Genomic DNA, 22,198 nt, shown 5'->3' on the forward strand with positions numbered 1-22,198 from the left:
TAAAATAAATGGTGGAAAGGAGTGATAGGGTAACAAGCTTCTCAACAGGTCTTGGTTCAAGATAAATCTTTCTCTTTGTCTAAACAGTTGCTACTTGATACTGTAAATACTGGAATACTGGTGGAAAAAGTTGACTACCTAGCATAGGTGAGGTAAGCAAAGTATGGTCTACACCTACAAAAATGCTGCTATTGATTATATGTTCTGGACATGGCAATCTTCTTGTCAAAGCAAATGGTACGTAGGTTGGAAGAACTCTTAAAACTGAAAATACTATTTTTTTTTTTTGTCAGAAACTTTTTTATTTTGTAGACTTACTTTTGTTTATTTGCATTTCACTTTTCAGGGAGAAGTGTGGGGTTGTATAAATTCTTCACTGCCAGGTAAGAAATACTAGTTTACCATTGGATTGTGTTGTTTTTTCACCAAATGTATGTTTCAGTGTCTACCACCTGCATCCATAGATGTTATGATAATTTAACTTTCATTATGTTTCCATTATAAACTGTATTTTGGTTCTAGTTTCTTCTAATGTACACTGGGTTACCTCTGCATCTTTTTGTTCTAACACTTCTTTTCTTTTCCTAGTTAGAAAACATTGAATATGTTTTGTATGATTAAATGTGTGTGTTTCTGTGATGTATCCAAGAAATATCAGAGTTTCTTTCCTTTAAAGGCTTTTTATTATTTTTAGTTTCAGTATACCTTAACCTGATTTATAAAATCATGGATTGTTGCAACTTTGTTCTAGCTGCGGTATCATGTAGAAAAAAACTGAGTAATGGGGAGAAAAAGTGAAAACCAGACAAACATAATTTAAGAAATGTGGAGGCTAAGAACAAGAACCAGAATGCTTGGTGCAGGCAGATTTATAAGGTTAAAGAATAAGTTTTGAGACAGGACTGTTATGTTAAAAGGAGAGACCAAAACCAGATGAACTTGTTCTTAACTAGTATTCTTGTATCATGTGTCATTTCTAGAAGACTGAGTGAAATGAGCATGCTATGGGTTGAAGTGGCAGTGAGTAAAGAGGAGAATGTAGTAATTTTACATCTACTCAGATTTCTGCCACTATTTCAAAGGCAAACTTGATTCTACTGCATTAAGAGACATTTGCTTTCTTAGGTGTAAGTAAAACTAGTAAAATCTGTAATATCTTTTGGAGTTATGGTAATTTTATCTCACCTAAAATCAGATAAATTTTGAGCTGCTGCTGCTGTGGCCTTACCTTGAGTACTTGGAGTTTTGGGCACCACGATACAAGAAGGATATAAAACTATTACAGAGTGCCCAAAGAAGGGCAACAAAGACGGTGAAGGATCTAGAGGGAAAGATGTATGAGGAGTGGCTGAAATCACTTGGTTTGTTCAGCTTAGAGAAAGATGAGGGAAGACCTCATTATGGCCTACATCTTCCTCATGAGGGGAGTAGAGGGGCAGGCACTGATCTCTTCTTCCTGGTGACCAGCAATAGGACCCAAGAGAACAGCATGAAGTTGTGACGGGAAGCTCAGACTGGATATCAGGAAAAGGTTCTTCACTGAGAGGGTGGTCAGGCACTGGGACAGGCTCCCCAGGGTAGTGGTCACAGCACCGAGTCTGACAGAGTTCAAGAAGTGTTCGGCCAATGCTTTCAGACATATGGTCTGATTTTTTGGGTGGTCCTGAGTGGAGCCAGGAGTTGGGCTCAGTGATCCTCGTGGGTCCCTTCCAACTCAGGATATTCGATGATTCTGTGCTTCTATAAAACCCATTCTTCACTGAAGCTTAATAGCCACACACAAATGAGTGGTAATGGATTTACTGTAACTGAGCAATGCACATTTTGGTTTGAAATTTAGGTTTGTGTAAGCAAGCAAAAAAGCATTGGGAGTCTTTGTTAATGAACCACTCCCAAATTGTCTTCCTGAGCTTTCTGAATTGGTGTGAGGCCTCTCAGTGTCTTTGTGGTAGGATTTTATTATCTTCTCATTTATGAAAGAAAACTACTTCAATGGTGATGTAAATCTTTTTTTTTTTTTTATAACGTTTTCATAGGCAAACTGTTGAGGCATGTACTAGGTAAGTGGACAGTGGAGGTAGATTGAAAACTGGCTGAACTGCTGGGCTCAAAGGTTTGTGATCAGTGGCACAAAGTCCAGTTGGAGGCCAGTACCCTAGGGGTCAGTGCTGGTTCTAGTCCTGTTATTAATGTTTTCACTAATGGTGGGACAGAATGCAACCTGCACATGTTTGCAGATGATACAAAACTGGGAGGAGTGGTTGATAAGCCAGTTATTTATGCTGTCATTCAGAGAGATGTTGACAAACCAGAGAAAGCTGGCAAACAGGAACATCATGGGGGAAAAAGTGTGAAGTCCTGCAGCTGGGGAAGACCCCCATGCTCCACAGCACACTGGGAGCTGACCAGCTAGAAAGCAGCTTTGTAGAAAAGTGCCTCAGGGTCATAGTGGACAACAGGTAGAACACGCACCAGTGATCTGCTCTTGTAGCAAAGAAGACCAACAGCACCTGGGCTGCATTAGGAAGAACGTTGCCAGCAGATCAAAGAAAGTGATTTCTTGTCCCCTTTTCAGTATTGATGAGACCACACTGGGAATTCTGTGTCCCGTTCTGGGCATCTTCATACAAGAAAGACAAGAATAGACTGGAACAAGTCCAGCAAAAAGCTCCTTCAAGGTGTCCATGTAAGATGATTAAAGGACTGGAACATTACTGGGATTGGAACATGATACGAGGACAGGCTGAGAGCTGGGATTGTTTATCCTTTTCGAGAAGAGTAAGTTGAGGGCAGATCTTATCAATATGTACACTTACCGGATCGTAGGGTGTAAAGAAGGTGGAAATCTACTCATCTCACTGTTACCAGGTATCTCAGTGACAGGACAAGAGTCAGTGAGGACAGATTGAACAATGGTAACTTCCAAATAAACATAAGAAAAAACTTTGCTCTAAGGAAGATTAAACAGTGGAAGAGGATGCCCAGAGAGGTTGTAGAGTCTCCAGCTGTGGAGGTATTCAAAACCTTATTGGACATGGTCTTGGGCAGTTTGCTCTTACTGAGCTTGCTATTAGCAAGGTAGTTAGACTAAGCAATCGTCAGAGATCCCTTCCAACCTCAATAATTCTGTGGTTTTCTCTATGATTTTTCTGCTGTTTGACTACTTTCAATACAGAAAATATTTCATGATAAAGTTTACAGCACAGCCACGAAATGAGTTTTGACTGGATCGTCATCTCTGATTATTTCATAATACAGCATCCACAATATGTTTTTACGCACAGATGCATGCACATGCACAGTGATGATACAGCTATCTCAATGTTGCTGTTACCACACAATTGTGGAAAATTGACCAGATAAACAAATGACTTCAATAGTTATTTTCTTTCTGTATGAAATGCTTAGCTGTTTAGCTAACAATGTAGATGAAAACCTGTTTTACATATGGGTTTAAACGGCATCCTGTCATACCACAGTATATAGATAGTTTGGGACTCTGCCTTATAATTTGCTGCTTGAGATACCCTTAGTGTATTCTCATAGATTGTCTTTTCTCCTCTTCCCGTTCTTTTCTGCTTGATGTTACTGATTTCTGTTAACATTTTGAAATTGTATGATTTACCAGAAACTTCATCGTGATAGTTACCTTAAAATGTTAATATTCTTACAGCTACCACTTGAGCTATCATTCCTTTTCACATTTTTTTTTCCTGCATCCTTAAACTGATTGTGATAGTGGTTTATAAACTTTCTTGTATGGCTCATCCTCACAAAACAGTATTGTTAAGTCATGTTTTATTGTCCTCGTCAATGCTGTGCTATAAGCCTCCTATAAATCTCTAAATACTTAAGATTAGATATTAAGGAATTTAAGTATTCTGTGATACAAAAAGAAGGTGAATACTAATCAGTGATTTAATGGAGAAATTCTTTTTAAAAACCACGAGTCTGTCGATGTTTGTTTATTAAAACTAGTAGGCCTACACTATGTGAATTATTTTTTGGAACCTGTCTAGGAAATGAAAGGTTCTTTGCCACCATGCACACATTATGTTATTGAAGAAGCTACTTAGAAAGGGTGATTGAGAGGCTCCAGTTGAGAGGGTGGGGGGAGACCAGGAACCTATAATTCTAGATGTTAACTGTGTTCTGCTTTTAAGTTTTATCACTTTCTGTAAGCAGACTGTAGAAGACTTCATCAGAGGAATCAAAATTCTGACTTGGGCTTTCTTGTACACTTCTTGACACATGCAAATAAGCATACTTGTTCCTCGGTTTCTTCTTTTTCCAGCTCTTTTGTTCTCCTTTTCTGTTTCTTGGGGACCACTGTGATCCTGTTTCTTGATTATCTCATTACAAAATGTGTATCAGAGATTGCATTCCAATTTGTCACTTTTGTGCAGCCTTCTTCAACTGTTTCTGACTTCAGTACCCTTGTGGAGGCTTCAATAAAGCTATACAGATGGATATCATGTTTCACCTGGATATAGCTGGTTATTGGAACAGATTTCTGGAAATCTTGTTCTCATATTGATTGCACATGATATTTAACGTTTCTTAGTTTTCTTTTACCTTAAAAGAATCTTTAGAAATAAACTTAAAATGTCAATATTACTAATAAATATGCTACTGACTATTACAGTTTTCACCAAACGGAGTTTATGTGTAGCTCAACTTACAAAAGTTGTGCAGAAACAAGTGCAATTTTTAGGCCTAAAATAGAACGTAGTGAGTACCTGTTTTGGCAATTACCTGTAGATGTGTAGTTAAATATATTTGTGTGACTTGGAATTAGTTTAAAACAGTTCATCAACTCAGAATTTTTCAGCTTTGTTTACAAGCTGTTGATGTATCTACAACAACAGTTTTTAAACACTTTCAGAAAGATGCTCGATCTCTGAAAAACAAATTCCTTACCCTGCTTGTGGAAGTGGAAGGTGAGCTGAATTTGCGGTTGTTAATGGCCTTCCCTGCTGCTTTCAACTAGGTTGAATTGGAAAGGTGAGCCAAGACTCTGAGCAGAGGTAAAGAGGATTTGGACAATCTTCAAAAAGATCATTGTGTCACTGGTCTACAGTGCTTCCAGAAGGTCTGGCCTATTCAGATGATACAGCGCTACTTCAGGCTGACTGTAGTCAAGCTGCACTTCAAGCAGGCTTCATCCAAAAGTTGTTCTTCACCTTTGCCTCTCTGTACCTTCCACCTACTATGTCAAGCATTAATGTGTTAATTTGCATTTTAAAAAAGTTGATATTTCAATTTGCTGGAAAATATGCTCACTTAGCTGAGGATTTTGCTGCTTCTTTATAAATTTAATATTAATGTATTTTCTTAATTTATCAGAATGTCATGAGACTGATACTGGTAAAGCAAAAGACAAATCCATTTCTATGCCAGCTGTGTTTGCAGAGCCAGCCAAGTGTTTTTTGTTAAAGCAATTTTGTTCACAATACATACCTACTGGTGATTGTTTTCCATTGCTTGCAATGATTTTTGATGACTCTTTTTCCCAATATTTTCTTAGCATTTAAATTTAAGCTCAATGGTTTATTACACCCAGCTCTGTCTCTTCTTTTCAAAGCTGGACATCCCATTTGACTTTTCTAAGAAGGCATTTCTACTGGGCTTAGGAACTTTTTTTTTTTTAATTAAGCAGCTGATTCTTTTACCTCCTACTTCTTATTTCTACATAAAGGATACAATGTATGTGTGTCATGTTATGTTTATTAATAAAAACTATAGTGCTATTGAAGCCAGTAAAAGGATGTGTCTGAGACAATGTTGTTTTTAACTTTTTTTTTCCTATTGGTTTCTGTTAGCTTACACTTCACATTGCATAAGTAAAATTATCAAACTGTGATATTTTCAGTGAGCATATAAAATGGTTTGGATAAAACACCTTTAAATTCGGTGTATAGAAGGTACTTAATTGTCAAGTTCTACATTTATTAAGGCACGGACTTATTTTTCTTGTCTTGCTTAAATTTGGTTTGTAATGACTTAATAAATTCTAATAAAATGTAATATGTAACTTGGCTTTTTAAACAAGAACATGAGTATCATATTTGAAAAGTAACATAGTCATGGGTAGGGAAGGAAAAATGATGGCACAGGATCTTTTACTACTGTAATATGTACTGTAATTTTATTTTTAAAGGAGTTCTGAAGAAGTCTGATGGTTGGGTTGGTTTAGGTTGCTGTGAGCTAGCTATTGCTGTGGAATGTCGGCAAGCATGTAAACAGGTAAGGCTTTCTAATTGTTTTCTCCATGGTTAATGTCAAATAACTCTGAATTCACCCTGTGTGTGATCTTCAGGCATTTTTAACATCAAAATTAGATTATCACACAAACTCTTTCAAAATTAGATTATCACACAAACTCTTTTTTTAAAATTGCAAAATACAAGAAACTTCCCAGGAAGTACTACTGGTGATAGATGTCAGCCACAAAGTTTCAAGAACCAAAAGAGAATTTACATGGTTAGAGTCAGTTTTCAATAAAAAAAGTAAAAGCTGAAGTCTGCTGTAGCTCCACAAAGGAGGTTTTAGCCATCCTGAAAATACTGAAAAACTTTTACAAGATGGGCAAGCCAGGGTACAAAGAAAAGCCCGAACAAAGCAATAGAAGTAGGGGGAAAAGCTTAATGTAATTAAATGTGATTCCTGTTCTGTAAGAGTACTGAAGTCAAATAGAGTCTGCCTGGTTTTTACTTCAGATATGTAAGAAGCACATGAGATTCTTGAGTGTCTTTCTACTCCAGTGAGATTTCATCAGGGTCAGCAGATTTGACTGGCTCTCTATTAGTGTAAAATACTAAACATTAGAACCTTGTAAACGTTACCAACTGTGATGCTGCCGTGTGGTGGTAAAATTAACATTTAAGATTTGGGAGGTATGACTAGGAAGTTCATCCTAACTAAAAGAACGTGCCTTTTGACTAAAAGCACAGTCTGTGATTGTTTCGAACCCCCCGCTTCTGAGCTTAGATAATGCTGTATGTGATGTTCCTAGACTCCACCAAGAGCAATCTCTCCATAGTGCCAAACATGGCAGTTAACAAGCTAATGAAGGAGTCAGTCTCTCTTACGAGCATGGGTACTTACTTTGTTGACATTCAGATGGTTGTCTGGAGTCCAACCATCCAAGGGTACTTGACCTTATAAACATAAGGTTCAGGCTGGGTATCAGGAAAAGGTTCTTCACTGAGAGTGTGGTCAGGCACACGGACAGGCTCCCCAGGGCAGTGGTCTCAGCACTGAGCCTGGCGGAGTTCAAGACGTGTTTGGATGATGCTCTCAGACATCTGATCTGGCAGATTATTTTTTTTTGGTGGACCCAGGGGTTGGACTTGATGATCCTTGTGGGACCCTTCCAGCTTGGGTATTCTATGAAAACATAAATGATTGTTTGGGTAGACACCTGGCTTTGTTAACATTAGTGTTTTTTCCTCACCTCTTAGTCAGTGCTCTGCAATCGCTTGGCAGAGAGCGAGGGATTAGAGGGGAAGATGCTGCCCGAACACTCTCTCGCTATTAGAATACTTAAGGAAGCTTCTGTCTGACCTGTCCTGTGTTAGTATGTTACTGTAAAAGTCAGTCAAAGAAACTCTCTAAGACTCAATTTGGAGTTTTAGAAAGCAGGCATTCTTTAATTGCAGCACCGGATGCACAGGGGATCACTTCACCTAGTGTGTGCACTGAATTATTCAAGCTACAGGAGTAACATACAATCAAAACATACATATTTATTATACGTATTTATTAGATATCTGATAAATAATCAGTATATTCATACTATTTCCTGGAACTCATAAAAGTATGTAAATGTCCCTGATGTGTGTGTGTTTGTTTCCACTGGTCTTTCGGGGGTTTCTGGTGGTTGTCGGTAGCCTTCCTCGCTATGTTTGCTGGTTGAACTCAATTCTTGCACATGCTCAGGTCATCTGCTTCTTTCTTATCTTATTATTTCAACTTAGACATGCATACTAAGAAGAGTCATTTACATGTCCAAGGACATGGGCATACCATGAGTTTCTCACCTGTTCTTTTCAGAAACCAAGCCTGGGTTATCTTGCCCTTCTTCCATGTCCTGGGATGCAATTATGTATGGTCTTACAGATAAGGCTAATTAATAAGTGAGTAAGGTAGCACCAGATTTACAAAGTTTCTAAACTTCCATCTATTTAACTAAACACAATAGGTTTGGCCTATCTGTTCATAAAACATTTCAGATACGGTTCTATTGTTCTACCAGGGAGAGAACCGTATGTCCTTCCGAGTTGGTGCCAATTATGTACTTGAGTCATAGAATCATAGAATATCCCGAGTTGGAAGGGACCCATAAGGATCATTGAGTCCAACTCCTGGCACCACACAGGTCTACCCAGAATTTTAGACCATGTGACTAAGAGCACAGTCCAAACGCTTCTTAAACTCTGACAGGCTCGGTGCTGTGACTACATCCCTGGGGAGCCTGTTCCAGTGTGCGACAACGCTCTCAGTGAAGAACCTCTTCCTGATGTCTAGCCTAAACCTCCCCTGCCACAGCTTGACTCCATTCCCTCAGGTCCTATCACTGGTCACTAAAGAGAATAGATTGGTGCCTGCCCCTCTACTCCCCCTCATGAGGAAACTGTAGACCATGATGAGGTCTCCCCTCAGCCTTCTCTTTTTCAGGCTGAACAGGCCCAGTGACCTCAGCCGCTCCTCATGTGTCTTCCCCTCTAGGCCCTTCACCTTCTTTGTAGCCCTCCTCTGGACGCTCTCCAGCAGCTTTACATCCTTTTTGTACTGTGGTGCCCAGAACTGCACACAGTACTCGAGGTGAGGCCGCACCAGCGCAGTGTAGAGTGGGACAATCACTTCCTTCGACTGACTAGCAATGCCGTGCTTGATGCACCCCAGGGTACGGTTGGCCCTCCTGGCTGCCATGGCCCTCCTGGCAGCCCTGGAGGCTGCCATTTCTTCAAATGTGTCCTGAACTTTGGGTGCAACACTATTCCAGCCATGTCCTAACATGTCACTTGGGAAATGGAGCTAATCCACTCTAGTTTTGGTTTGCAAACATTTGGTGTGTGATTGCTGCTGCTATGCTCTATTTTGTTGCTTTGTAGTAGTAATTTACTAACTACATCTATAGCGGTTCCAAAGGTATCTTTGCTTTGGTTATGATTGTGGTGGTTTTACTCGGGTGGGCGGCCGAGCTCCACCACAACTGCTCTCTCACTTCCCCTCCTCAGAGAGGAATGGGGAGAAAATATGATGAAAAGGGCTCAAGGGTTGAGATAAGGACAGGGAGATCGCGCAGTAATTATGGTGATGGGCAAAACAGACTCAGCACAGGGAGACAGTAAGATTTGTTACCTATTACTAACAAGCTAGAGAAGCGAGAAACAAAGGAAAGAAACTAAATGCACCTTCCCCCCCATCCACCCTCTTCCACCTCCTCCCCAAGAGCGGCACGGGGGAACGGGGGTTATGGTCAGTCTGTAGCGCTTCTCTGCCACTCCTTCTCGGTCACTCTCGTCCCCTGTGCTGTGGGGTCCCTCCCATGGGATGCAGTCCTTGGTGAACTGATCCGGCGTGGGCTGCCCACAGGCAGCAGCTCTTCAAGAACTGCTCCAGATATGGGTCCGTACCACGGGGTCCATCCCCCAGGAGCAAACTGCTCCAGCCTGGGTCCCTCACATGCAGCAGCTCCTGCCAGGTCACCTGCTCCTGCATGGTCTCCTCTCCACAGGCTACAGGTCCAGCCCAGAATCTGCTCCAGCAGGGGTCTTCCACAAGCCGCAGCCTCCGTTGGTGCAGGTCCACCTGCTCCACCGTGGTCTCCTCCATGGGCTGCAGCGTGGAACCCTGCTCCACCGTGGTACTCCATGGGCTGCAGGGGGACAGCCTGCTTCACCATGGTCCTCACCACAGGCCCCAGGGGACTTCTGCTCTGGCACCTGGAGCACCTCTTCCCCTCCTTCTTCACTGACCTTGGCGCCTGCAAGGCTGTTTCTCACTCCTCTCACTCGCCCAGCTGCTGGGTGGTGCAGCGGTTTTTTCCATCTTAAATATGCTCTTACAGAGGCGCAAACAACATCACTTATTGGCTCGGCTCTGGTCAGCAGTGGGGCCCTTACCTAACATGGGGCAGCTTCTAGATTCTTCTCACAGAAGCCACCCCTATGGCCCCCTGCTACCAAAACCTTGCCACGTAAATCCACTACAATGATAAACATAATTTCTTGATATATATATATACATATATTTACAATCTGCATGAAAGTTCTTATTCTAAAACCATGCTACTGGAAGGCAACGTGACTTTTTCAAAGTTCTCTTTTTTTTTTTTTTGCAGTGCTGTATTTAGTGATGCAACATTGGAGTTACAGCCCCAAATAGATTTTTGTGCTTCTTCAAAGAGATTTTAATTTATCAGATGGAATAAAGTATGTTTACTCAGTCTTTGGTGTTACTATATCACTGTTTTGGTCGGGTGACACTTTTAAGCACAACACATAAATTAGCAATTACCTTTTCAACAAAAATCTGGGAAGCATTTTCTGATTTTATATTTTTCAGCATATGCTTATGACTATATAGGACTATAAATATATTTTCAGAAACAAAAAGTGTGCAGCTATTTGTTGTCATTCTTATAACTCAGTTCTGGAGCACAGATGTATTAAGATGCATTCACTATAGTATCTTGCACATTACCTGTGTAAACTTAGTCTTGAACCAGCAGCCTACTGCAAATTGTTGTCAAAATACAAAAAAAAAAGACTACCTCCATCAAAGAGCATATAGTTAGTTTAACCTATTTGATAAGAGATGAGCAGTGAGTATACAAACAGTAGTGTGAAAAAAAGGTGAGGAGTAAATAAATGGAAAAATGGGGACAGAAATATAAATGTAGTTCAAAAAATATTTTCGTTCTTCTGGAAAGAATGTGCATATATCACTCCAAATGTATTTGTTAGTAAAATTTTCAAATTTATCCTAACATTTACGTCTTTTCCAGATCTGATTTAAAAAAAAAAAACACCTCCATTTATCATGTCCTATGAAATTCTGTTAATTTAATCTTATGATTGCTGTATCGTTTCTCTTTATTCTCAAAATCAAATGCTGTATTGTTGATTGTAGACTATGCTGTCTTGGAATCTTGGCTGTATTTTATTCTTGAGTGCACTCTGGTTGATACATTTCACATGGTTTTGATTTAGACTAAAAAAAATACATACTTTGGCAAAACATTAAGGATAATAGGGAAATGCTTGGATACTAATTTTGATTCTTGAAACTTGAGGGAGTTTTACAGGCATTTTGAAGAAGGTGCTATTATAGGTCCGAGGTCAGATTTTACCATGGTATTTTAAATTACTGGAGGGGGAGACGTCTAATGTAAGTAATAATAGTGATTTTTAATATCTGACATGAAAAAGGAGCAGGAGTTATTCTACAGAAGAAACTGATGTGCACTTTGAAAGGAGAATTTCTGCAAATTGTTTTTACAATAGGAACTGTAGGACTGCATGTTTTAGAAGGGAACAAGACAAGACACAAATGCCATTGAGCATGGAAAATGGTGAAACTTAGTGCTCAAGGTCTTCCATTTCCTAAATGTTTCCAATATTCCACCTTATCCGGTAAACATTTGATGATAACTAACTTGCTTTGTGTGTGCATCCAGTACCAACAAACTTGGTGCAAAAATAAGAAAATTGGGTCTTTAATTATATGTAGTATTGACAAAGTTGTGGTTTCTGCTTTTTTTCTTGAAACTTTAAACGGATTCTTTAGGTTCTTAAGAAGGAACATTTAGATAGATCATGGATCCGTGATTACCATAGTTAACATAAGGGTAGAACAATTTTTATTTTGCAACATGTTTTTATTATTTTCTGCCTGAAATGGGGAAATTTTCTGTTTTTCAGGCTTCTTCAAAGAATGATGTTTTAAAAGTCTGCAGAAAGGAATATGAGGTATGTATGTGTGTGTGTGTGCATATATCTTATTAAAAGTCATCTGTTTTATAAATTCTGTGACAAGTGTCATGTAGAAGAGGGAAAGTCTAGTTTTCTCGTGTAGTAGTATGTCTGTATATACTCACTTTCAACCAGATGTAAATTGCCTCTCTGCATTTTTTGTGAAGTACAATCACTTTCTGTGAAAAGGGGCTTGTCTTTTTTTTAGACTTGCATATATCTTAATTTGATTGATAAAGATGCAGCTTTCAAAAGGGAGACATGGATTCTAAATACTTTGTTTAATAGGAGTTCTGATGAAAGTAGGCATTCATTGTCAGGAACATTTTGAGTTTTGTAATGGGAGATTCGGCTTAAAACCGACCTTAAAGAAATAAACGCAGGAAAGAGTAATCCTTTAAGTAGTCTATCCTAATATATATAATTCAAAATGAATAATTTTTGTTAACATCAGTGAAACTGCAAATGGTAGCAGTTATTTCTATTGTTTTACTCTTAAAAATAATTGTTAGGATATTTTCAGAATTCTGCCTTCATCTGTATTCTTTTTAACACATTTTGTAGAAAAGTTATTTTGCTAGGACTTTTTCACTTTCAATATTTCTTAATTAAAAACCAGATTCCTCCTCCTCCTGCACACTCATCCATCCCCTTTCCTCCTGCCTACTGCCCTGAATTAGTTAGTCCTATGTAAATTCAGCTCTTAATAAACAGTCCAGGTTATCAGACAATTCTCTGTTTTCTTGATTTGGGCAGAAATACAGCAGTTTTCCTGTTTTCCAAGAAACTATAAATTCCGTGGTTTTTTTTTTCCCCTTTCATATTTCTATCTAAATCTAGAGAGTATTTTCCTAGATTCTTCACTGTTGAAACTAGTATAGTTTGTTCTCTTAAAAATGAATTTTAAGTAGTTCTGTCTTCTCTCATGCTGTGATATGCTATACTGTCAACATCTGTAAACTTCTCCTCTATTATGCTGGTCTGTTTCCTTCTTTTTTTTCTGGATTTCTGCATTGCTGTAGGAGGTTGGCCAATATGTGTTGAAGGAGAACGGGAAAGGAAAGGTAAGAGATTAAAGAACACCTACAAAATGGTGATAGTCATCTTATTTACTTTCCTAGGCCTTTTTCCAGTTTTTTATCTGGAATTTTGGAAAGTGGGATCTTGCTGTTATTGCACAGAAGACCTTAGCTCTTTCTACCTGTGCAACACCAGAAGAAGGAAAGGCAGAAAAATTATGGAAGTAGATATCGGTTTTCCGATTGGTGAAGAAACAAAGAGAACTTTTTAAATGAGCACTAGGAGCAGTAGATACCGATTCTGTGTTAAGGAGAGAAATGAAGTATGTGCAATGGTAGATCTTCAGTTATTACATATTTTTGTACAAAAATAGAACTTCCTATGTATCTAGGCTTATAGGTACACATAAAAAATAGTGCTTGCTATGCTCTGAAGATACCTATTGCAAGTATAAAATTCAGGGAAGTTTTGCCGAAGGTATGAGATTTGAAAAGCTGCTTCTGGAAGGAATCTGCACTTTTTTTTGCATCCTAGCCATTTTTCATTTTTCCTCCTTTTTTTTTTTTTTTTTTTTTTTTTTTTAGTTGATGTCTTGGTGAATGTGGCCTGCTCCTTATGTAGTCTTCTGAGTAGCTTCTATATCTGTGACTAGTACCATACTTTGTTTTCAGTTGGGTTGGTTAGGGAAAAAATGAAGAACTGGGAAGGGAGTGCCAAGTTAAAACACTAAATGACAAATAAGATCAGAAACTGCTTGTGAATCACATAAATGCAATGTTATACATGCTGCGTTGCCTTTTGCTTAAGAATCCATATTTGAGTCACTTAACATGAGGATCCAATTTGAGAATTAGTTTATTAATAAATTATTGAGGTATTGAATATAATAAAGATATAACTTGTAAGTAAAAGCTAGCTGAATTAAGAAATATAAAGGTGTAAATCGCTTTTTGCAAACACTGTGATAGCATACTAACTCTTTAATCTTATACAATCACTTAAGGATTTCACAGAGAATTTACAAAATCTTCTTGCAATAGTTGACTGAACTGTCCATAGTACTTTTCCGTGGTCTTTAGAGATCAGGGAAGCAACTTTATGACATACACTTCAGCTTCCCACTAAGTCAGTGAGAACAAAGAATGTGGTAAGTCTTCAAGGGTAAGGCACAGGGTTCAGAGCAGTGAAGGAAAAAAACCACAAACCTCCAGATAGTTGTCACAAAGAAGTTGCTAAGCAGTGTCTCAGACTGTGCAATAACAGAATCACTTGAACACTGATGTGCCAGCTTTTCACAAGATTAATTAAATATGCTTTTTCTGCTGATCATATTTTTCTGGATTACTTTTACTGTAAATGTTAATGTAGCTTGTGATTCTTGTCATTTGGAGATTATACACATTTTAGAAATGGATCATGGTGTAATTATCTGTTCATTTTTGATCAGTACATTGAGGATTTTAAGCAAGCCCTATTAAGTGTCTTTTAATTTCAAGTAGCACTGCATACAGAAATTTTTAAAAAACAGCACAACATCCTTGAGTATTTTTTGGATGTTATTAGACATTATTTAGCTTCCTTTGAAAGATGTTATCCTGTTATTCTTTTTCCCATCTTCTGCTTCTCAGATACTCATTTTTGTCATGTTCCTTTTCTCTCTAGTTCTGTGCATCTCATCACCTTTATCTTTCACTACTTCTTCCAGCTTTCTACTATCTTGCTCTAAAAAGAAGGTAGGTAATAGTCAAAGAAGAAGAAAGAAGTGGAAGCTGTACGGATTGTATGTAGGATTTTCTGATTTATCACTTTTAAAAGTTTTGTGTAAAGTTAAGGTTCTTTTTTGAATAAAACAAACGGAGTATGCACTTGGAGGAGTAACTGAAAATAATTCATAATGCTTGAAATAAACTGTGATAAGTTTATTACTGAGTTTAAAATCACATTTATTTCTATTGTGCATGGAAACAGGAAAGCTAAAATTTTTATTAGATTGCAACTCTTGAGTCTTTACACTGCATACCAAGTTCCCCTGAGTTCTCCTCTCTGCACATTAAGGACTTCAGTTCTTACTTTTCTTTTTTTGTCTTAAATAAGGCATTATTCAAATGTTCTATGTTATTTCACTTCTCTTCTTCAAGCCTTTTTTTTTTTTTTTGGACACAGTGGTGAACACTTTTGATGTCCCTGGACTGTAAAAAGGTATTTTTGCTCTCACAGATTTGAGCAGTGTTTAGTTTAATTTGGCTTGTGGTTTTCCAACAGTTTTTAAATACAGAAACTTCAAATGCAAAGCCTGCAGCTTCAGTTGCTGCAGTAAGTATTCAGAAATGTATTAATTGTGCTACACTACTGGCAGGTTTAATCCTCCAGGATCATATGATCCTGCTTTATGCTGAGGTTTTAGTGAATTTTGGCTACCGATTAGCCCTTCTGAAAATATGCTGCGAGAAGTTTTTAACCCTTATATAATTGTAGGGGTTACTCACAGACAACAGATTATAACTCAAGGTTCTGTTTAGAACATAGTTCGGTGAAAGGTTCCAAAATGGTTTTAATGAACCCCTAAAGCACACAGCTTATTTGTGGCTTCTGGAAGTACTGCTTAGGAATTCTGGGCAGACTTTGACTCTGTATACCACACATTATAGCTAATAATATTGTGATCTTCTATTGCATTTTGTTTCTGTTCCGTACAGTTCAAAGAAAGTTGATTAAAAACAATGATCTTGCCAAAAATGAAGTTCCAGTGATTAAGTTCAAACTTACCGTGCTAGTGTTTTCATTTTTTTACTGTTTAACATAATCGAGGAAAATCTTAGCCTTAATTGTTAATTTTTGCAGGTTTTAAAAAAACCTAAACAGATGTCCACCATCATCTGAAACTTCAGCTGCATCCACTAAACCTTAGTATGTTAGCTTCTGACTTTAACTTGTATTGATAAATTCTAAGTTTAAATGAAGTTGAGAAAAGATTAACAGAATTTAAAGTGCTTTGCTGTGTGAGAGTAGCAATGAGTTTCCTGCTATATTTTTAACTGAAAGTAATATTTCTAAATTAAGATGTCCTTATTTGAATACGATCTGTATTGAGATACTTAATGTGGTTAGTTTTCCCAAAACAACAGTACTAAATGTATATGTCCACCAGAGTTAATAGAATACAGATACCATTATGATTTTCAGGAAGAAAAATAATAATTGTTGGGGGGAGGCTGTTGGGGGAATTCTCTATATTTTCTTGTGCAAAAGAACAGCTTCACTGTTATTTTTCATTCAAGAGGCAGACATTTGGAAAAAATGGGCATGTGATATGAAAGCATGCCTTATGATGCAAAAGAATTCTTTCTTTTTAGCTCTATTTGTATTTGTGTGTTTTGGTTTTTGAGCCGTTACCTGCAGCTGATGAGCTCCAAAAAGAGCGAAACCAGTTAGGTCCTGCAGTACTGGCTATGGTGAGGAAGACTGGAAAGTGTTATCTGCTAGATAAACTTAAATTGCCTTTTTCAATTTCCATAATGCAACTGTTTTCTTAAGGCATACACACTTGTGTTGGCTGAGTCTGCCTGTTACTTTCCATTCCTTCTGTCTTTAGTCTCATTTGTTTTGATGACCAATTTCAGCAGTTGTGTGTTTTTTTTTTTGAACAACCAACTGAAGTATCTTTAAGACTTCTCAGATGAGATCATTTTACAAGTAGAATAAATAATTCTGCATTTGTTCTTTACATTTCAATATTACCATCTTTGTTCACTTAATATTTTATTCATGAGTTGAAAATGGAGTTTTGGGGGTAGAGAGATTATACTATTGGCTTTTTATCCTCATTTTCACAGATCTTGGTGACGTAGTTTTTCCTTTAAGGCAAATATCCTTTTCTGCTCTTTTTGTTTGTTAGTTAGTTAGTTAGTTAGTTTGTTTGTTTGACTTTAAATATGTCTTTGTTTTATCTTTTGCTCGTTTTTTCTGTCTTTTCTCACAGTTCACTGTTTCAAGAGATTTTGGTAGGCAATTCAGAAGGAAGCTTGAATGGGCAGAAAAGTTGCTGATATCTTAAATATGATTGCTGTTTTATAAAAGAGATGGGGATTAACCCTGTATTCTATAATGAAGTTACAGTTAGTAACTCAAGACAGACTATGATGGTCTAAAGCTGTTATTAGTTTTATTTACAAACAGAGGACATATATACATACATACATTAATTTTTCTAAGATTTTCTCATGTCTGTATAGCTATGCTTCTCGCACATGTACCTGTATTTTCTGGGAAACTGAACAGTTGTCCAGAGCTACATGAAGAGCAAATTCAGCATCTTAATTATCACTGTAACCTGTGGTGGCTACAGGTTACAGTTTCACGATATGGTGAGTTGCTTCAACAACTCAGTGCAGCTGAAGTTCTAGTTATACGAATACACTTTTGCGTACCTTATTCTGAATCTGGCATCTTGCAGGTCGTTCTAGAAGATTATTTAAATTGCTAGCACAAGAGAAAAATGCTTTCTGCAGGGTTACTGGGAAAAATCAGGTCATGAGGAGAAGAGTAGAGTCAGAGCTGGTGTGAAGGCATACACAAATTATACAACCAGAAGCATGGAGAGAAGAGTTGAAAACAAAATGGAAAAGGGAAGTAAGACAACCTCCTTTTAATTGCAGTATTAGTATTATTACAGTGATTCAGCAGTCTGTGGAATGGCAGTTTCCAAGTACAGAAGGAGGATTGATTACCTGGTATGGGGATCGTGTCTGTCTTAGAAGAACAGAAAGGTTTTTAAAATAGGTAGAAGAGGATAATTTTGTCTCAACTTGAGCCCTTTTTCATAAGAGAAATACTGGTACTCCATAATCTTCTCAACATTCTTCTCTATTTTTGTCTGTGGTTATAAGCTGAGCAAAAAAGGGTCAGTGATCCTGTTATTCCAAACAGCTTTTTAATAACTTATTTTATAATATTCTACTTTTAATAATGTGACAAATCTTACCTGAGTTTATAGCAACTTTACATCGTCATTCTACACATTGTTAGTGCTAAATGATAGTATGTTCAGTACTTAGGCTGAGGTCTGTCTGTCATGGTTATATCTTTTCAGCAGCCTCTACTGTTTTTGTGCATTAATTCATACACAGTTAGTGTTGCTTTCTGCCAGGCTGTTTTGTTCACCGTGTTCCAGTGCTTGGTACAGGATGGGTGCGGAATCTAATTTCAGAAGCTTCTGAGGACAGTCAGTCTTGGATCAGACTGATGTGGTGTGTGGCAGCAGTTCCTATCTTGACAGTTTTTTTCTTCTTTAATACACCAAAGGTCCCAAAGAAGAAAGTACGGTGCTATAAAAATGACATGACCCTGTAGGCAATAGTATACATCAGTTCTTTACAGATGTAGGATGATGATTTTGTGTACACACAATCATAAAATGGTTTGAGTTGGAAGGAACCATAAAGATCACCTAGTTCTAACCCTCTGTGAAAGGAAACGTGTTGTGTTTACGTGAGTTCCCAACTCAGTGTAACCAAATACGAGCAAGCTGCTTCAAAGGAAGTCCTCAGCATTCAGATGTTGCAATTACTGGTTATGGTTAACTCATAAAAATGAGTTAGCCATGGGGAGATTTAGTTACTTTGATATTGACTTTGCTTTGCTCTGTAATCCTACCTAGTAATCCTACCTAGATTAGACTTCAGGGGAGAAAATAAGGATGCTGCCAAATCAGATTGACCCAGATGATCTCCAAAAACAATGCAAATAAAGAATTTGAATTGGGGGGGAGGGAAAGAAAAAAAAAAAAACGAAAAATAGGAAATATGATTCTTAATACATCTTCACTTTAAAAAATTTAACATGTCCATCTGTTTGTAGCAATACAAATTTTCACAAAAATATCACGAAGATTATTGGGGATAACCCACTTCCCAGCAATGTAGTAAATATAAGTAACTAACACAGATGAAAATTCTCGAGAATTTTCATGACGGTTTCTCATAATAAAAATACTGTTCACTTTTCCTTTCTTATTTTAGACCTACACTTTTTTCAGTATTAATCTGATGAACTCTTTGAATATTTTATTATACTTAAGTAGCAGTGTTTAACTTGTTTCAAAGTGAAGCAAAATATCTGGTACTTTTGTAAGATCAAGTTCTACAAGCTGTTCAGCTTGAGACAACCATTTTGTTTTCAGACTTGAGTGAGGCTGGGTGTTTTTGCTAGCTGGTGAGCTACCAAGCTGATGTTAGGTCTGCATTTTGAGGTCTTTTCTTTAAAGATTGTAGCACATCTTGGTTTAGTACAGCAAAACATCAGATTTTAATCCCACACTGTGTGAGGATCAATATTACAGTGTTTGTTTTATTGTCTAGATGTGTAAAATACAAATTTATATAATATTGGTGACAGGGGAAACGAAGGTGATCAGGAACTTTATGAAGATGTGGATTGTGTTTTGTCACTATGTTAATGGGTTTGATCACTTGATAATCATGTTTGAACAAGCGTGGAGAGAGTTTCAAATTTCTCTTTTTCACAATCATGTAATTTTAAAATATTTCATAACTGGTAGATGCAATTTTAGAATTTCAGCCTCATGGCTTCATCTTTCCACTGAGTTCCAGAAAGTGTATAAGTGCTACCTGTTTTCTCAAGAAGAGATCAGTTTTTAATGTGGGGAAGATGATGGTTGTTCTGGGCAGGAGTTCGATATGTAGTTTTTCAGTTTATTGTCCTGTGCATTACAGTCTTCTGAAACCAAGCGATTGGGTATATGTCTTCCCCCTTCTGTATTTTAACATTTTGTATAACTCCCAACTGTACCATTTGGGTGCTATAGTTTGTGTTTGGGTCTAGTTTGGGTGTTGATAGCATGCATTAGATTTTAATTGCTGTTTAGTTTTTTGAGATTTTCTGTTTGCATGTGTGCATGTGCAGAGTTCTTTTTTCTCCACATAGATCCTTTAAAATTATCATACAAAAACATTTTGTTACATCCAGTTCTGTTTTTTCTAAGGTGATCTAGCAGAATCTTCCTATTACTTGAATATATTTCAGTAACAGTGTACACAGAACTTAGGTGACACCTGATCTTTTCTTTCATTTAGTGTTTCTGTATAGTGTTATTTGTTCCAATTAAATTGTATTAGATGAACAAAAAATAAATGTTAGTTCATGATAAGAAATAACTGGGCACCTAAATGTTTATTTGAAGTTTTCAGGCTTGTAATGCTATTTTTGTTTTGATTTCAGAATGCTCTCTTTAGTTGTATTAACAGAAATGAAAGTAAGTATGTAATGAATAGTTTCTTTTTTTCTTTAAAATGTAAGAACTTCTGGAGGTGTACATATAACAAATCACATGGATTCGGTTCCATAGAACGGCTAGCCACATGCATAATTATTTTTGTTCAAGTGATAAGAGGATAGGACTGTTTATATAATTGCTGTAAATTTTTAATTTATGTATCTGTATTTGTTTTTTCTGTCGTATTTTGAAGATTGCTTAGAAGATCATTTCTCCTGCTTTATTCACTTGATGACTGTTAAGTAACAAAATTGAGTTAGATATAGGTGAAATCTTGCACCATACAAGTGTCCTGTTGCCTGATGTCTGTCTACAGAAAATGAAATAGCAGGACATAAAGAACTCAGTGTCTCAGAATTAATTTCAGTAGTAGTATTTCTCAAGAACAGTGTATTTAATAACAGGGAAAAAATATATGAATCACAATGATTTAATCTCTTTTTTTTTCTTGAAACAAATTTTGGGATATTGCTTTCATATTTATTTGCTTACCATTGGTATTTGTCTACTAATTCAATTATAAGACAAAACTAGTTACTTTAAATAAGAAAAAAAAACATCTGAAGATAAAATTCAGCTGTCTTGTTTGTGACTTGAACTTGAATTCGAGATGTATTTAGGGACTTTTTTCTCCAGCTAAACCAGAAAAAGATGCTTTGGCTAGTTACAGATATTTCCACTCATTCTGTAGGCAGATTATTTTAATGGAGTTTAGGAGAGTTTGGTCTTTTGTGTTTTGTTTTTTTTTTGTTTGTTTTCTCCTCCAGTAATATCTTGAGCATCATTGTGTGGGTTACAGACATGCTCACTAATTTATTCCTCTGTGTAGGAAACCATAGATTTTTGTTTGTTTGTTTGTTTCCCCAGTGGGGTCAGTCTGTTGCAGTTATGCAGGTCATCATACAAACTGTCGGGAATATTGTCAAGCAATTTTTCGGACAGACTCATCTCCTGGTCCTTCACAAATAAAAGCAGTTGAAAATTATTGTGCAACTATTAGCCCTCAGCTAATACACTGTGTGAACAACTATACCCAGTCATATCCAATGAGAAATCCTACAGATAGTAAGTATAAATTTTTTTTCTTTTCTGAAAATTTTCTTTAAAAGTTTGAGGATTGTATAATTTTTATATAAATTGTTATTGTATAAGTTTATTATATAAACTGTATTGATACATTTCTATGTAATGTAAATATATAAATGTATGCAATAACTTTTGTTTGTAGGTACATTACTAATTTTTCTATTTCATTTTTGTTTTTTTTTTAATTCTACATGTCAGTTCCATTCAGAGTTGATTCTGTTTGCATTTCAAAGAAGTGATGTTATTTGAAATAGAACAGAATATAAAATAGTTTCAGTTCAAAGGCACCTACAAAGATCATTAGACTACTGTGGGGCTGACCCAAAATTGAAGACTACCATTATGAGCATTCTCTAAATGCCTCTTCAACACGGACAGGCAGAGGTCATCAAACATTTCTGTAGGAAGCCTGTTCCAGTGTCAGTGTCTGACTACCCTCTCAGTAAATAAGTTTTTCCTAATGTGTAGTCTGAACCTCTCAAGCTGCAGAGTTGAGCCATTACCACAGATTTTGTCACTCGATACCAGGGAGAAAAGATAAGCACCTCCCTTTCTATTTCCCCTCCTCAGGAAGGTGTAGAGAGCAGTGAGGTCACCCCCAACCTACTTTTCTCCAAGCTTAAACCCAGTGTCCTCAGACGCTCTTCATAGGACATGCCTTCCAGCTCTTTTACCAGCTTTTTGCCCTTCTTTGGCCACTTTAAAGTACCTTGATACGCTTTTATATTGTGGAGCTCAGACCTGCACACAGTATACAGGGTGAAGCCACACCAATGCTAAATACAGATCACCTGTTTTGACCAGCTGGCTGTGCTGTGTT

General features: G+C 37.2%; 1 protein-coding gene across 3 annotated transcripts in view; it reads left to right on the forward strand.

The window, feature by feature from the left end:
• Positions 1-22,198, forward strand: part of RECK (reversion inducing cysteine rich protein with kazal motifs) — a 59,827-nt gene that overhangs the window by 12,745 nt on the left and 24,884 nt on the right. For 2 of the 3 annotated variants that reach the window (XM_080579193.1, XM_080579195.1), the window contains 6 exons: positions 347-383; positions 6,161-6,246; positions 11,931-11,978; positions 13,004-13,045; positions 20,238-20,271; positions 21,160-21,357. In XM_080579193.1, coding sequence (XP_080435319.1) covers positions 347-383; positions 6,161-6,246; positions 11,931-11,978; positions 13,004-13,045; positions 20,238-20,271; positions 21,160-21,357 — 445 coding nt within the window. The remainder of the gene's footprint in view (positions 1-346; positions 384-6,160; positions 6,247-11,930; positions 11,979-13,003; positions 13,046-20,237; positions 20,272-21,159; positions 21,358-22,198) is intronic. The other variant, XM_080579194.1, reaches the window with a different exon arrangement.

This window comes from Anser brachyrhynchus (assembly GCF_964034855.1).
Source record: "Anser brachyrhynchus genome assembly, chromosome: 2".
NCBI lineage: Eukaryota > Metazoa > Chordata > Aves > Anseriformes > Anatidae > Anser > Anser brachyrhynchus.